Consider the following 17,730-nt stretch of genomic DNA (forward strand, 5'->3'; position numbering starts at 1 on the left):
GAGAGAGAGAGAGAGAGAGAGAGAGAGAGAGAGAGAGAGAGAGAGAGAGAGAGAGAGAGAGAGAGAGAGAGAGAGAGAGAGAGAGAGAGAGAAGAGAGAGAGAGAGAGAGAGAGAGAGAGAGAGAGAGAGAGGGAGGTGGACAAAAAAGTGAGATAGAAAGAGAAACATTGTTTGTGTGTAGATTCACAGCCATAGGCTACGACTGAGCTCACCTTCCTCATCCCCTCACAACAAGAGTTCTGCAGCAACTTCTGCGCTTCTGAGTTTCACAGCTGCATAAAACATCATCAGTTAGATGTTGGCCCTCAAGCAAGTTCTATACTTTACCTCCAGCAGCTCATGCAAGCTTAAACCCGTTGGTTTACCGAATTCAAGTCCTGGAAGAGATGTAATATGACGCAGCACAGCACATAGTTTCCTCTGCAATAATGTTTCAAACAAATGATGGATGTTATACATCTATTGATTTAAAGATACATTACATCACTTGTATTTCAGTTTGGGGTTTGCTAAATATATTTTTACAATAATGGTCGTGTGATTCCAAACCTGTTTAATAGTACACAATGACAGAAGACATTAGTAGCCAATGACTTTATTGACTTCCATTGTATGAACACAAAACCACCGAGACATGTCTCAAAATATCTTCTTTTTTGTTCCACAGAACAAAGAGTCATGCAGATTTCAAATGACATAATGGTGAATAAATGATGATTAGATTTTTATTTTTGTGTTAACTATTCTTTCAAGTCCATGGCTCATAGGCTAATGCACCTTGTTAAAAGATTTTTCCAGGTAGATGTTAAAATAAGTATAGAAACTTTGGGGCTTTTTTGATTTTGGCTATTAAGTAGCAACCCAACAACCATCCAGAACGCCCAAGCACCTGAATAGCAATGTGGTAACACCCATCAGAACACCTTGGCATCTTCATAGTAACGCCCTGGCAACCACCTGGACAATTAAAAAGGGAAACAATCATAGTCACTATTGTTTGGGTCATTAAGCTCATAGCAATGCCCTAGCCACCACATAGCAACATCTTAAAACGCAATCGTAACTTAGCAACAATGTAGTAGCGGCCTAAAGCATCATGAAAGCAACTTTTGTATAGAAAATCACTTTTTTGAAGAGAAAAGCTGTTTCTTGTCGCCACCGACATCTTAAAAGGCATGTAAGAACCTTACTGAACAATGCGGGACCAACAATTCACTGTATTTTTCAAAATATCTTCTCTTGTGTTCTGCAGAAAAAATTAAAGTCATACAGGTTTGCTGACAAGAGGGCGTGAAAATAATGACGGACATTTCATTTTAAAGGTGAACTCAATTCTTTTGAGCCACACTGAACAGTTACTGAACAGTTGTGACAAATACATGTTGAAGCCAGACGGACAGCAAGAGGCATGATGGTCCGGAAAAGCAAGACGGTGAAAACCAAAAAACTGGCTGAGAGGAGAGATTGAGCGAGAGAGAGAGAGAGAGAGAGAGAGAGAGAGGACAGGCGGCTGTAATTGGCAGTCGTTCTTTGTTGGAGAAGGCCGCTGGCTTTAATAGGCTCTGTTGGTGACTCGAGCGGCGAGGTGAAAACTGTGTACACACACACACACACACACACACACACACACACAACCACCCCTCCCCCAGATCTGGGAAGTATCTGACCGGCCCTCTCACCTCCCTCTGCCCTGCACCATACCATCAGGACGAGAGCTCGTGCTGAATTACAACACCAGCGAATCTACTCTGACGATCCCTCCGAGAATGTTTTGAGTTCAGATGATAATGTGAATGTGAAATAGGCTTCACTCCTGTTTCAACTTGGCTAATGTAGGTTTATGGTGTGTGTCTCGGTATTACGGCGTAATTGTCGAATGGCTCATAATTCCCTTCGGTAAATGCTGTGTATTGATTGGTCTGGAGGAGATTGTGAGATAGCGGTCGTGTCCAATTAGCAGCGAGATGGAGCTCTCACGGCAGGCGAGGTTAAAAAACATGACATCACCGCACACAACAGGCCTACAGAAAACACAGACTTGTGAAAGTATTTAGTGGACTAAGTGCGATTCCTAAGGTGAACACGTCTGCGTTTAAGCATGCTACCAATAAACCTAGAGGTTTGATGAGGAGTGCGTTTTCGATTAGATTAGCACTTTTGCAATATATGGGAATAGTATTATTTACTCATCCTTATTAGTTTTACACACTTTTATATTAAAATGCAGTTATGGTCGCTACTTGTGCTTCAGAAGCTTAAAAAATACAGCCATCATTAAACCAATCCAAATGACTTAAATGGTTAATAAATGTCTTCTAAGCCAAACAATACATTTACAATCTACAGTATATGTCGAATATCAATGAGAACAAGCGCTGTAAATTGAAACAAGATGGCAATAACGTTAAATCTCGCCACTCATACACAACAAAGTCTGCTCAGTTCTCTTATTTCTTGAGGCGTACCAAACCTGAACTTTACTGAACTCATCACTAATGTACTGTAGTGCGAAAAAATAAAATCGTGTCTCATCCATGTGCCCACAAGGGCAAGGAGAAAGAGAACAATCATAGTTTGTGTGTTGATGGCTGTAAACGCAACCATGAAACAAGGTCTTGTGTGGTACGTGTTTGTGTATTCGAGAAAGGAGTGAACATACACAGAGAGAAAAGGTCGCTGGAGACGGAGAGGATGGTGTACCGTCAGCTGCACGGCATGCGTGTTTGTAGCGTGAAAGGAGGGGGGGGTGAAATTAGATGGCTTCCTCTCTGTGAGAGACCTGAGCGTGGCCAGCAGCGTTTTCCTGCCACCATACGCAATTAAAGCCAGACACAGCCTGGACAAAGGGGGGTGGGGGATCCAGCAATCTCTAGGAAAGGAAAATGTTCTTTCCGTCTACGGTGATAGCCCTCCTCCATGTCTCCGTTCTGATAGATTGGCCTGTAAAAACAGCACACTTTCACCATGCGAAGTCACATGAAAAGATTGAATTTGTTTCTCAAAATTACACATGCGAGTGAAAAGACACCGTGGTAAACTTACAAAGAAGTGCAGATGACAGTGCAAGCCTGTGTCTTCTTTTCCAAAGTGCTTGCGTGTTCTGGATTTCTGACCATTTCAGATTCAAATGAATAACTTGCCTCTGAATTTGGATGTGCTCGTAAATGGCAGATTTATGTTGGGTTCACATCATCTGTATTTCCACAATTGAGAGATGACAATTCAGGGATTCCACTTAGAAATGATTTGCTGCCATATGCGGCCTCGCCGTTCATGAGCAATTTATGTCAGATCTGACATGAACGCAGTAACACTCACCTGTGCCCGAGCATTAGTTATATTCAATATTTGGGGTAAAGTATGTAATGTTTGAACAATCTTGCTACCCGTGAAACATCCAGGTCTCATGTTTCCAGGGCTACAACATCTGTTAAGATGAATGGGAAACATAATGGAGAGCTCACTACGGATTAGACTTTCCTGAGGAAACAAAGTCATTATTGTACCAATAATTGTTTGCGCACAAAACATACAAAATAAACCCTATATCTTAAATGAGCCACAGACTATATCTAAGTCAACTACACATGCAGATCTTAAATTATGTATTTGAGATTGATTTAGTGGCCAATATCATTTTACAGTGTTAAATGAATTATTTATATGTAAACGTGTTTCTATCATATTGCGTTTTCAAGACATTAAAGGACTAGTTTACATTCAAAATGAAATTTGTCATCATTTACTCACCCTGTTTTTCTTTACTCTGCAAAACACAAATGAAGATATCCTGAAAATGCCAAAAATCTTTGGTCCCCATTGACGTCTATTGTATGGACACAAAGCCAATGCAAGTAAATGGGGACCACTGGTTCTCTGTTCCAAACATTTTTCAAAATATTTTTCTTGTGTTCTGCAGAAGACGAAGTCATAACAGTTAATAATGACAAACGTCTAAATAATGACAGATTTCATTTTGAAGGCGAACTCTTCCTTTAAGCCACACCGAACCCACCAAAGCCTCCACCCCTTAGGAACATTAACCACGGTTTTATTATAGTAGTAACCTTTGGCCCCTACAAAAATGTTCATCTTATAATAAAAATTGAAACATTAAATATGAATTTGTATTATTTGTAAAATAAGAATCTGTCAAATGAATCACAGGAAATGTGAAAATGATGCTATTTATGACTATATTCCTAAAAACATGTTACAGAATATCTGAATCAGCCAGGGCCTGTTATTGATGGACCGATTACCATAAATAATAGTTGCACCTGTATAGGATATAGTCAAATTGAGGCTATTTACTTAACACCACAGTTAAACTATGGCAAAACCCTGGTTAATTTTCATATGGGATTTTTTTCATATCCAACACCACCGTGCTGAAATTTTTGAGAAGAGTCTGGACACGTTGTGCTTTTCCGTCATCTCTCCCAGCGGGAGTGTAATATCGTGGCTCCCGCGCGCTGACACGCGCACCTGGAAGTGCCGCTATGCCGCTCGCAGCACTGCACCAATTATAGCGCAACATCTCGCTCCACCGTTACCATAGTAGCACCGCGCTCCTGTTCCCCTGGAACGAATGAACCGTGGGGGAGCGAATATCTTATCAACCATCGCCCTGGTTACCGCGCTCTCTCTCTCTCTACGTGCGCCCCGTCGCTTGAGTGAGAGGCCAGAGCAGTGTGTGTGTGTGCTGGACCAGTGCACAGAAGAGCCTGGATGATGTCGATAAGGCGTGCAACGTCCCCCAAGCATCAGCCATTCTGTGATCGTAAGCCATCATTTCACAGACGAACACAACGTCGCAAATGGCGTGCTAACAAACCTCCACACCTCTGGATCGCTTGCTCGCAGATTCAAATTCATCGGGTTGCTATTAAATCGCTTGCGATGGCCGCGCGCTCGCACCTGGACGGCAAGACGAGCATCCTTTTTCTAAACACGGGACCGCGCATGCGCTGTCATCGGAGTGACGGCCCCGGGGAGTGAGACAGTCAGACGCGGCCTGCGGAGAAAAAAGCTTTCACACCCTCACTCACTCCTACACCGCGGACGAAAATATCAGACCGCGTTCACTGGTTTAACCCACTCGCGACAAACGCGCGATTCTGTCAGAAGAATATGCGTGCTCGTTCATTTCACCTCGCGTGACTTCTTTCCATTAAATTCTTTGCGAAATAAACATAAGAAAAAAAGATTTTAAAAGTGGCGCTTCCCTTTGCAAAATAGATTTGCCGGGATGGGTCGTTGCCAGGGCGTTGCTATGTTGAGGCAAGTACATTTTAAGTGTTCGTGTTGCTTGGCCAAAATTGCCCACTGCCATTTGTTGGAGTTATTGGTGTTGGTTCAATAAAAATAAAATCGATCATGATTTACTCAACCTCAAGTTGTTCCAAACCTGGATACATTTTGTTGTTTTAAAAAGAAGATATTTTGAAGAATGCGAGAAACCAAAAAGTCCTGGGGAACCACTGACTATCATAGTTTTTTGTCTGCTTTATGTTCAACAGAATAACAAAATGTGCCCAGGTTTGGAGCAACTTAAGGATGTGTGTAATTCTCATTTTTGGGTAAAATATCCCTTTTAAGGCATTTCACACCAAGAACAATAACCATAAATATAAGGAATTTAGGAGATCATTCAATATTTAAGCGAATAGCCGCATTCACAACGAACTATTAAAATAACTAAGAACAATATTGTTGGGATTGCTTTGAGATTGATTTATCTCCGCTCAGATGATGAATATTAAAATATCGACAGCCAGTCACAATCCATCCAATTATGAAGGGTTCGCACGTTAAAAATGTGACACTACAGCAAAATACACCAAGTTATTGTCAGCTAGTGTGTACACTAACATAGTTATCATTATGGTTATTGTTCACAGTTATCGTTCTTGGTCATGTTCTTTAGAGTTTGTTTAAATCCCCAAGTGTGCAATAATAGATATAAGTTTGAATTTACCTAACGTCATAACAAAATGACGCATGATTCCAAACTGTGATTAAATGTATACTAAATTAGTAAGACGAAAAAAAAAATCACTCATTTATAATCACAAATGAACAATGAAGCAGCATGAATTGTAAAATGCGAACGTTAATATGACACACATTAAGAAATGTTGGGTTTGGTTTGCACCTCGGTTTATTAAATTGAGGATGCCAAGACCTCTGAACGCTTGGCTTTGGACACAAATACATGCATTCGTTTATGCAGACCAATAAATTTGGCCCCCATAGAACATGGGAACGGCCTGCTGTTGTATTCTTTCTTGAACGATATGAAGAGTTTTGGTTCTGTGCATTTCAATCCTAAAGGTCCTGGAATCAATCAAGAATAATTAAAGTGGGCAGACCAGAATATCAGAATAAAAAAGAACAACAAATGACAATCACAGCCAACAAAAACGTCGTTATCCAACACGGTTTCCATGTTATATGGATGACCTAAAGTCCCTTTCATATGACTCGCGCCTTCAACGTTTCTCCCAACACAAGTATCTTTAGCTCCGAACCTTTGCAGATCGTGTCACGGAAGGGCGATTTTACGAGGTTGCCAGGAAGCAGGAAAGAGGTAAGCGTGCACGGTAAACATTGAAAGCGAATGATAGAGATAACGTTTTGCTTAGAACAGAAAAAAGTCCAGTCGATTGCTTTCATGAAACAGAAAACAGGTGCACAAAATGTATCTCGATGTGTCTAGATACCCGCAGAAGTCTTTCTTTTATTGTGTAATGATACATAATGTAAATTGTCGGCTGATATCAGCTATGCTACGCAAGTTCAGGGTAAATGTTGAAGCTCAAAGTAAAAATTGTACGTGCAAACTTTGTTCCCAATAGTTCAGGTCATTAAGCAACATTGACACGAATCATGTGAAAGGGTCTTAAATTGTGTTTTTAAAGGTAAAGGAGCACTCTTCGGGCCATCTTTATCAGATTATTTAAGAAAAATCACATCCTAATCAGAAATATTATAACACATCGATACTGAACGTTTTAGGTTCTGGTCTGCTACTCATTGTGTGATTCCCACTAGTTTTCATTTGATCTATCTTGTAAGGCTACACAAAAATGAGGCAGGTACAAGAAATAGCTGGCACACAACTACACCAATAGCTGGCGTAAATATTCTAGTTCCATCGGTTTCACCCACCCTCCAATCCCAGCAGGCCTCAGTGCAGAATGAAAAATATATTCTGCTTGTTGTACAGCATTTAAAAACAAACAACCGAGACAACGAATCCCGAAGAACCTTCCAAGCGGTTTAAGGTAAGGGATGCTACATGAAAGAGTTGTGTTTGCGTTTCTTTTCGTATCAAATATCGAGCGACTTGGAAACTGCATTACGAATCAAAAAAAAGAAACCCTTAACATAAAAAGGCAATCGTAACATTGAGGCAGTCAGTAAGAACCACTGTGCTAAATTACAATAGTGCTCCTTAATTATCACAAGCTTTAACACAGACCCTTGGGAATACATTCTCTAAACGAAATTACGGCATTTCTCCACACATGGACAAACAAAACCACTAAACACACAAATAAAAATGATTGTCCATTTTCCATTTGGCGGTAAATAGTTCCAGAGCATCCAATAAAGGGCAAGATTCCGAAGAAGAACTCAAGGCGGTTCCGAAATGGAACCGAGAAAAAATGGAATGACGTTCGGCCATCCAGTGTTTATTTTTGGTTCGCGACATGTTCGTTCTCGAATAGTGCTATCGTTCTGCTCTTCATTTGTTTTGTTTATTTGTACCCAGCGTTACAAGTCCGCGCCAGTCCAAGTGAGTGTGGCATCGCTGTCCATTGGTAGTCCTTCATTATGGGATGGACGTCGGGGGCAGGGTCCCGTTGCCCTACGGAAACCACCGGAATGGAGCTCCAGTTGGCAGCATGACCTTCTTGGAAAGACAGGAAGGACGGGGAAGGAAAAGGAAACAAGAAAAGAAAATAGCGTGAGTCATCGATTATTTGAGATAAAACATAAACAATGGCAGATTAGACTAAAAACATATTTTCCACCGAAATAATGCCGGTGCTCTTAGTGCTCGAGAACTGGGAACCTAAGAAATGGCCCACGTTACACTGACTTGAGATCAATTGGTCTTCTATGCTGCTACATAAATGTGCTGACTAACCAACTTAATGCATCACAGTCAAGAGGATGAAAATATTTCACATGCCAAGTAATTTAAACTAAGTAAATTTTACTCATTCTCGTGTCATTCAAAACATGTATGACTTTCTTTCGTGGGTCACCAAACAACATTAACCCCATTGACTTTCACTTTATGAACAAAAAACCATTGAGGTTTTGTGTTCCAAAGCTGAGAAGGTCAACCATGACAAAATCTTTATTTTTGGGTGAACTGTCCTTCAAATCAATGTCTTTATGTCAAGTGCACTACATCTGATGCAGAGGTGGGATGTTATCTTAGTATGCAAAATAAAATGTTAAATGTAATATCAAATTGAACATAAAATAAAAGTAATCAATAAGCCCCAAGAAGCAGTGAATATCTGTTGATAAATGGGGGTATTTTATAATACCTAAGAACTCGGCTCAACCAATCAGAATCAAGGACCAGAACTGACCGTTTTATAATAAAGTTATTCATAATCACTGTTGATGCTGTGTAACATCCATAAGAATCTGTCTATCAAAAGAACGTGCATTTTTTTCGTTTATGGAATGGAAGCAGTTCTAGTTTTCTATTTCTTTCTGATGTCGTTTTGTTTAGACAAACATCTGCACATTTTATTTAACCTTTTCATCTGAATTGGCCAAAGATATTCATGTGAAAAACACAACTTTAATTGTTCATTCTTGGTGTAAGAATATCACGTTTTGAAACATTGCACTCCTAAAAAATATTTTTAACCACGCCTAGTGTGAATGAGCAGAACAAATCCGAATTGGGAACCAATGTCCTTTCGATTTAAAAAATGGAAGCATTAAACAATATTCTCTTTCTGTCCACATCTCTAGATCTTTATCGTTGCTCTCTCTCTCTCTCTCTCTCTCTCTCTCTCTCTCTCTCTCTCTCTCTCTCTCTCTCTCTCTCTCTCTCTCTCTCTCTCTCTCTCTCTCTCTCTCTCTCTGCAGAGCCAGAAATACTAAGTCCGTAAAGGGCTGTAATACCGCAGTGGTACAAATGGCAGATTTTTTCCCAGCCTGCTTTGGGACTGGGTAGGGGGAGTCTATGGCTGTGGGACTTTGGGAGATTGGAGACAACGGCAACATTTCCTGGGAAGGCTTCCAGGCCTCATAACGAAAGAGCGAGGGACCGAGGCAGAAAAGGGAGGGAGTGTTATGTTCGTCATGGGGTAACGTGCACAGGCATTGACTTCACCTTATGTGACCTACCCCTCTCTCTATTTCCCAAACACTCTCTCCCACTCTCTCATTACTCTCTGACAGGGCCTTGGCGTTTGTACACACACACACAGACCCCCTTTTCCCTCATCTACCCCTCAGACAAGCCAACACAGAGTGGGCTCTGGGCCCATACACATGGCCAATCAGACAGACGGCGAATGCACGGACGGACAGACATGCTCTCTCTCTCACACACGAACACTCACCAGATTAATTTTGGAGGTTATTTTTTACTCATCATCCTCTCTTCTGTGTCTCTTCTTTACACACAAACACATTTACACACACTAATACACAAAAATGACATAATATACAGTACACAACAGTCACACAGACATATTTACTATTCGCCTAGGCATTGCTAAGGTGTTCCAGGTGGTTGCTAGGGTGTTGCTTGGGTGTTCTGGATAGTTGAAATCCCTCTAAGTAGTCATGTTTGCTATAAACTGTCTATTTAAGTCTGATAGCCTGCTTGATTCTGTCTTTGGCTCTCACACATGCACAGACACCGATACACATGTTCCTAAAATACTTTGACCGTCTGGTTGTGAGTCTGAGATTCCGCTACAGGATGAAGGGGCGGTGCCTGACAGGCAATGTCTAAGACCACACCCATGCTACCCCTTCAGCTATCAGGGACTTTCCGAGATACTGACCACCGCCACACAGATGTCCTGTGATCACACAGCACACGCAGATAAACAAAACTTGCATGCACTGACATGCACGGCAAGCATCGATAAATCCGTCCAAAAATCTAACGAGATTTACAGGAAACACACACCTAACCCTGATTCGAAACACCATGAAAGGCGCTACATACGAGAACGCGTTTAGCCATCCAGAACGCCCACACTTATGCATCAAAAGTCAATATGCCCCAACACCACTGACTGTGACCTGTCAATAAAGCCTCTTTAAACTCCATAAGTCCTCTACGCCTCATTCAACTAGACCAACCCGCTGTCAATAAAGCACACGCACACACACACGCACACACACACACAATAGTGTATACACTAACACCTAAACACAACATCAGTCTCAACTTAAAGCATTTCACACATATGAACATAAACTCTGATTCAAAAACACATTCAAATACATATTAAACATAAGATTAAAAAAAGAAATCCTTCTGAAACATCTTATCTCCATATTGTGTGATTTTCGTTTTTTGCAATAAATCATTATTATTATTATTATTAGTCACCCTTTATGTTTGTCACTGGGTTTTGCAAATATCTAACCAAAAAACGTATTAAAAAAGTGCTTTTGAACTTGGACAACACACCAAGAAGTCATTGAATTTTTTTTTTCTATTTCCTCACAAACAGCAAATTTGGGCATACAAGGTTTCAGGAGGACACCCTCGATATTAAATATTTGTTAGTATACTGTACAGTGCTTAGCCGATTTATTAGACCAACCGTCATCATTTTAAGAATCTGTATAAAAATGAAAAAATATAATTTTTATTCATTAGGCAAATAACAAACTGAAACTCTTTGTTCATGTTTTGATATAACCGGCACATAAAACTTCTCTCAGAGTTGAGAAATTAATGTAAAAGCAAGTACATAACTGCGATTGGGATCAGAATGAAAAATAAATAATAACATGCTTTATATTATACAATAAAGTGCTTTCTTAATAAAGTAGTTCTTGTAAAACGGTAAATTTGAGAATTCATGGATGACAAGAATTATGTTTTAGCATTAGAAATACTGTGACTAAAGACTTACACATATTGGTGAATTAAAGGAGAAGTTCACATCCAAAATGAAAATTCTGTCATCATTTACAGGCCATCTTGTCATTTCAAACCTGTATGACTTTCTTTCATGTTGGTAAAAGAACAGCACAGCCCCCCATTCACCAACCATTTCAAGTGAATGGGGGCTGTTAACAACATTTTTCTAAATATCTTCTTTTGTGTTCTGTGGAAGGAAGAAAGTCATACAGGTTTGAAATGACAAGAGGGCGTTTAAAAGATGACAGAATTTTCATTTTGAAGGTGAACTACACCTTTAACCATTACAGAACCATTCAAAGGATTTTGGTAAACACAGATACTGTTAGTTTAGGGCAGCTATGGCACAAACCTTACGTTGGGTGGTGGTCTAATACATTTGATAAATAAAATACATATATAACATATATTTGATATATATCAAATATACGATTGAAAATCGTCGCTGTCCTTCTAAAACCTCGGATGTCGAATTTCACAATTGTTCAGGAAATGGAAATAACACAGATTGTTTTATTATTTAATAGTATGTAAACTTTTTTTAAATATTTGATTGGTTAGATATTTACAAAACCTATTGACAAACATAAAGGGGGCTAAAAATTAATTGAAATAAGGAGATACGAGGTTTCAGAAGGACAGCAGCGTTATATAAAATAATAAAAAAAAATGAAAAATACTTGTAAGATATGTATGCAAATGCAGATGATAAGAATTGCAAGCGTCTGATCTCATTGTACATGCTTAACATACATTCTAGCGTTACCGGGGCCTTAACAATCCTCTGTACTCAAGGGGGCAATGGTGTTTCCTTCAAATATGTGTGCCATTAAACCAGATGAGTTATTGGTCAGAAGGGTAGCAAAGCACATCAACGGTGTAGCTTGACTGTGATTCTATCGTGATCTGATAACTGACCGTAGAAAACAGCCCGCTGTAACGCCCCTCGTAGCAATGCTAAGAATGTCGCGCGCAATGCTGCACGCATTTGCGACACTGTTACAAAGCAGATGTAGACATTCTGATATGTGACAAAGTGTGAAATGAAGTTTGTGTTGCCAGAAGCGATTCACATATCCGCATATAGTTTGACTGATGCCTACACAAAGACAGATCAACACAAACGCTATGAGCTCCAGCACACAGCAATACCTCCATAACTACCTCCAACCGTCCACTGCAGAACGTCTTATCAGAGGAAGATGGCTGGTCAGCATTCAGCACGACACAAGAAGTTACACAAGTTCAGTCTATAATGATTTACACCAGAGCTGTCGCACACAAACAGACACGCACATGTGGTCAGGGCTCTTCGGAGGATAAGACAGCGAGGGGTTCTGGGACGTACCGACACCTGGCGCTCCAGATGACAGGCGCAAAGGCCAGATGGACCTCACAGGGCTGCCGCACGCACGCATTCATGCACGCACGCTAACATGCATGAAAACAAACGTATTCGTATAACCACACAGAAACTGCCTTACTCAGGCCCCACATGTACACTTACAAATGAAGGTTATTCGTCCCTGAGTTACACATCTTGCACTGTGTCCTAACCAGACACAACATGAAACATTTTAGCATCACGTTGTGCGGAGTGAAAAAATGTTTTACGTTTACTACACAGCATGTGAATTCTTTTGCGTTAAGAGTTCTCTGTTAATGGAGGTACTCAGAATGTAAGTAAACTGTATAAGATGTACTGTATGTGAAAGGGATAGTTCACCCTAAAATGAAAATTATTTTATCATTTAATCTCTTGTTTTTTCAAACCTTGACTTTCTTTCTTCTGCAGAACACAAAATAGATTTTATTTTGAAGAACATTGATAACCAAACACTGCCTGCTATTGACTTCCATTGTATGGACTCAAAACCACTGAGACATTTCTCAAAATATCTTCTTTTGTGTTCTACATAAAGCGCTTGGTTGGGACACAGTAGTTAAACATTTTATATTCATCGCATTCATCCAGACTGAGTAAATGCGTTACTGACACTTTAATCATCTAATCATCAGATGATTACAGCATCTAACAGACGCCAGTGAAGGGGAGCCTTACCTGTAGAGCATTCATAACACATTCTCAAGCATCCTTGAAAAAATAAGCCACGAACTAAGACCTTATCTTTGCGCGACACCGCTGACACAGACCCTAACAAGCTTAAATCAGCAAAGACTTATTTTCCCACACCTGAGCACAATACAGAAACATCTCAAGTTACTTAGTCTGAGAGACGGGTTTACAAAAAACAACATTCAGTTTGATAATATGCCAAGAGAAGTGTTAATTTACAGACACTTTACGGTAACAAAAACTAATTTTAATAATAATTTATGTAAGAATGGTTGTATGAATGAATGGCAGTTCCCACTTCTGAAGATTGTTGGTAACCAGACAACATTGACCCCCCCCATTGACTTCCACTGTATGGACACAAAACCACTGAAACATTTCTCAAACCATCTTTGTTCGTGTAACACAGAAAAATATTTACATACAGGTTTGGAATGCCATGAATGTGAATAAATGATGACATAATTTGTATTTTTGGGTGAACTATCCCTTTAAGGACAGCATTGATGGGACAGGAAACACTGGGGAGATGGTGGGGGTTGGTAAGGAAATGACGCTTAAGCACCAAAACTAAATGTGTTCCATGTGTGTTTTGTTGATAAGCTCACATGCTTTGACACATTGAGCTGTGGTGCTCATGCTAGTGACTCGGGGTCAAGTCTGCCATCATTTTTGTCAACTGGATATTTAGTATTTCAGTATTCAGAATTTACTGGAATTTACTGCATCCCGTCTTACCTCCAGCCCGCCAGAAGGTTTCTTTTTAAGCTCTTCGCACTTGCGGAACTTGCAGATCTGATGGCCGGTTTTCCTGTTGCGGCAACTGCTGCACTGTTCGCAGTTTATCCTGCGCCGACATGGCGGACACAGGCCGCATCGCTTCCGTTTTTTCTTCCCGTTGGCGCCAATGGCCGATGAGATCTCGCTCTGCGTCTGCTGATGTTCTGACGCTCCAGTCACGTGAGAAAGTGCTCCGTCCGCTAGAAACACACCCGCCGGCGTCATGATGAAAAGCCCCGGGTGATACGGAAAGCTTCCGCCCACTCCGCCGCTGCCAAGCAACGGGAAGTCCATCACGCTGCCCAGTGAATCAGAAGCTGAGACTGTCTCCATATCCCCTCCCACGTTGACGTTAGAGGGGTCGTTGACAGGAAGTAGCATGCCGGCCCGCCTCAAGAGCTCAGCCGCCTGGGCGAGATGAAGGCCACTGGGAGAGTCCAGAAGACCGGACACAAGAGCGCCACGGTCCACTTTGGCGTACCCAACCTGCGATCTGTGCTGCCCGGTCGTCGCGTGTGCTTTGACACCCGCCGCCATAGAGCTCTGGGCGAGTCTGTTAGCGTTTGCGACGCTGGCGACGGCGGCGGCTGAGCAGGTTGCGATGTACTGCGATAGAGCCCGTGAGCGTTTCAGACTCTTGCTGAGCGGAGCGCTGATGATACCGCTGCGGTTTCTCCGCTCGACCACAGGGGATGACTCTTCATCGCCACAGCAGCTGTCCTGCGCCTCCTCATCCTCTATAGCTCTGCTTCCCTCCATGGACCCTCCGCTGGCAGACGTGAGGGGGAGGGAGATGACGAAGGTGTGGATGAACAGGGGATAAAATTGCAGTGCTCCTCCGACTGATGCCAAGACAAGACTGACGCATGCACAGCTGGAGAAAATGCCGCTGGAGCTGCAGTCCTCACTATGCTTGCCTCAGGAACATCTCACTGATCCGTTCGCCGCAAAGGCCTGAGAATCCAAGAGACAGAAGAAAGATAGAAAGAAAGCTTGCACAGAAAGGTGGAGAAAATCAGAAAGGAAAGGGAAAAGAGAGCAAGAGATTAGATGCATGATTCATTTGGAGAGGCCGGGTGTTTTAGTAGCGTCTTCCAGACTTAAAAAGCATGGAGAAACACGTCGGTCTCACCTCAAAAACTTCTAACCCTGTCAAGCGCAAAATAAATTAGCGTCACGCTGCAGCGGTAAAGCATCACACCACTTCCCTTCCTGCTAAATATCGTTTATAGGCAAACGAATTCTTTGACAATGATAACACGAATCAACATAACCCATGTTGTTTTGTATGGCTCAGCTGATACCAGCGCGAGATCAGAAGTGACAAATAAACTGCTGCTCACAGTGGCCTCATTTGACCCATCTTGATGTCTTTGCCAACATTATCTCTTCTAGGTATCTGCTCTAGTGACTATTATGCCTTGTGCTATGTCCTCCCACAGAACCGAAATAGTTACAAACGACTGAGAAGGTTAAAAAAAGATTCTGTTTAGATATCCGATTGGACAGTTTGAGTCGGTTAAATTGTTTTATTTCATAACTATTACGTTCCGAAACCTGTTTCTCGTGACAGCAATTGCTTTTCAGTGAGGAACGTCTATCAGGGTCCACAGGCGGTCTGTGTATCACAAAGCCGTGTCGTGAGCTCAGGCGCAAAGCTCCTGGGGTGAGGCGACGATGAAATCAGAATGTCAAGGTACAAACTCAGTCGTGAGCATGAAATGGACATTGAAAGTTTTTTATGAATTATGTTAATTTGGCTATTTAATTAATTCATTATTTTGATATGATTGTACATACTAAAGAATACATTTCGGTCCCATCATTCTAACTGATCTGACTTCATTGGTGAGAACTCATGTATTTAAAGAGACAGTTCACACAAAAATACTGTCATCAATTATCTAATGTCTTTTAATTTATTTTGGTGGTTTTCTGTCCGTACCATGGAGGTCAATTGGGGGCAATGTTGTTTACCTACATTCTTCGAAATATCTTCTTTTTTGGGTGAACTATTCATTTAAAGTTTAATGAGTCGTAAACATGTGTTATATTTACCTTGAAATTAGGTATTGCTTAAATTACATATTTAAATATTTTATCGAAAGACAAGCTCATATTATAATCACATCCATACTGAACAGTCATGCGTACAAACTTACTAGGGAAAGTAGCCCCCATATGCAGGTAAAGCCAGGATCCGAATTCAGTCAATGACGAGTTCAGTAAATGATTGACCAGATTTACAGATAAATAACTTCCTAGCAACAGTTTGAACGCTTATGTAGATCGTAATTCTGAGTTGCCTCGTGTCCAATGCGCCATGGGCAGATTAAACATAAATGAGGCTCAAACGCGTTTGGAAATTGCTGTGTCCGGTATTGCGGCGAGCCAGAGGGACAATAGCGCGACGTAGCCAACAGAGCTCTGGACATCACCAGGGAACAATAGCCAAACCTGCACAAATAGCCCAACTCGACCTGAACGAGATGACCTGCTTATCAAGAGCTACGTGTCAGCTCATTTTAGTCAAACAATCACGTCAATTAAACCCATTCATCTCACCCTCTCATCAACCCCTACAGACCCAGATTCAATTCATACATTCACGTTCAAGCAATTTAAAGCATTTAGATGCAAATACGCACCGCGCACAAAAAGTTTCCATGCAACTCATAATGGATTAATAATCCAGGGAATATATAATGCGCATGCATGCGTAAGGTTCTCCACGTGTAATTCTGAAAGAATTCAAATATTCCCACTCGGATTCTCTCACAACAGCATGCGGACAATCAATAAAACCATAAAATGCCATAATTGTATGTTTACGGTGACAACGATACAGCCAAACAACGGGCAGAAACAAACACGCGTAAATGCGTAAACTATTCCGTGCGCCTATTTGGTTACCCGTGCCAAAGTTACATCAATACATCTAATGCATCTAATGCATGTCCGGCTATAGGCAAAATGTCAAGCAGTTCCGATCATTTGACAGTAAAACAGAACCCCTTTTGTCTGATCTCAACCGATGTGTCTATGGTGACAACACTCGGTATGCGCCAACACGTCGCGATGGTTAAATTAACTGACATTCCCTTGTTATTTTCGTGCCAACTTATTCGTGTCGGGTGAATGTCATTGTAACTTCGAACAGCGTAAAACAAGTCCAAACATTGCCCTCATTTGCATATAAGCAGAATGCATACGTGAAAACACATGCTGCTTTTTTATTCGCACCGACCGACCGACGCGCTGGCGAGCCGAGGGGCGCGTTACGACTGTCCGAGCGGTCCGGCGCTCTCACGCTCGGCGCTGATTTATATTTAAATGAAGACATATAAAAGACGAAGATCACGAATTAAAGGCCATGCTCACCCAAACAGATTGATCCTCGCTGTTTCCTTCAATAAACACCAACACCGGCTGATACGGGCGGAACGCACTTTGTCCGAAAGCGAGCGCGTGGGCTCCTCCAACCTCTCGCGTCTCTCTATCCCACCTCCACATCCTCGCTCCCGGAGAAGAGCATGCAAACACATTTCATAGATTTTTGGAGCTTCACACAAAAACCGAAGTGGACTTTCCGTCACGGAAAAAATAAATAAACCTCTAAGTGGTTAAAGAGGTGCGCATGAATGGGAGATGATATAATAGTCCTGTGGATGTTTATGTCTCTCTCTCTCTTTCTGTGTGTGCATATGAGAATGGAATAAT

The 17,730-nt window shown here is 41.4% G+C and overlaps 2 protein-coding genes across 5 annotated transcripts in view; one reads left to right on the top strand and one right to left on the bottom strand.

Moving 5' to 3' along the window:
• Positions 1-1,469, top strand: part of LOC306907389 (uncharacterized protein) — a gene marked incomplete at its 3' end in the record, with an annotated part of 11,545 nt that extends 10,076 nt beyond the window's left edge. The window contains exon 6 of the mRNA XM_079479445.1: positions 1,390-1,469. Within this exon, the coding sequence (XP_079335571.1) occupies positions 1,390-1,469 (80 nt within the window). The remainder of the gene's footprint in view (positions 1-1,389) is intronic.
• Positions 1,470-6,136: 4,667 nt separating this feature from the next.
• cxxc5b (CXXC finger protein 5b) lies at positions 6,137-17,730 on the bottom strand. Of its 4 annotated transcripts, none has more exons than XM_079480115.1 (3): positions 17,392-17,513; positions 13,969-15,002; positions 6,137-7,919 (listed from the first exon to the last, which is right to left on the bottom strand). In XM_079480115.1, the coding sequence occupies exons 2-3, from the start codon at positions 14,767-14,769 to the stop codon at positions 7,878-7,880; spliced, it is 843 nt and encodes a 280-aa protein (XP_079336241.1). In that variant the 5' UTR covers positions 14,770-15,002; positions 17,392-17,513; the 3' UTR covers positions 6,137-7,877. The 4 variants fall into 4 exon arrangements, with proteins under 4 accessions (XP_079336241.1, XP_079336240.1, XP_079336239.1 ...); XM_079480114.1 differs by having other exon boundaries at positions 6,144-7,922; positions 17,392-17,730; XM_079480113.1 differs by having other exon boundaries at positions 6,144-7,922; positions 13,969-14,964; positions 17,392-17,710.

Source organism: Barbatula barbatula (genome assembly GCF_947034865.1).
Source record: "Barbatula barbatula genome assembly, chromosome: 18".
Lineage (NCBI taxonomy): Eukaryota > Metazoa > Chordata > Actinopteri > Cypriniformes > Nemacheilidae > Barbatula > Barbatula barbatula.

Coding starts and splice junctions, on each gene's coding strand:
- cxxc5b (XM_079480114.1), bottom strand. CDS start 14,769: ATGGAGGGAAGCAGAGCTATAGAGGATGAGGAGGCGCAGGACAGCTGC. Junction 7,923..13,968: donor AACCTTCTGGCGGGCTGGAG/GTAAGACGGGAT, acceptor TGTCTTTCCAAG/AAGGTCATGCTGCCAACTGG.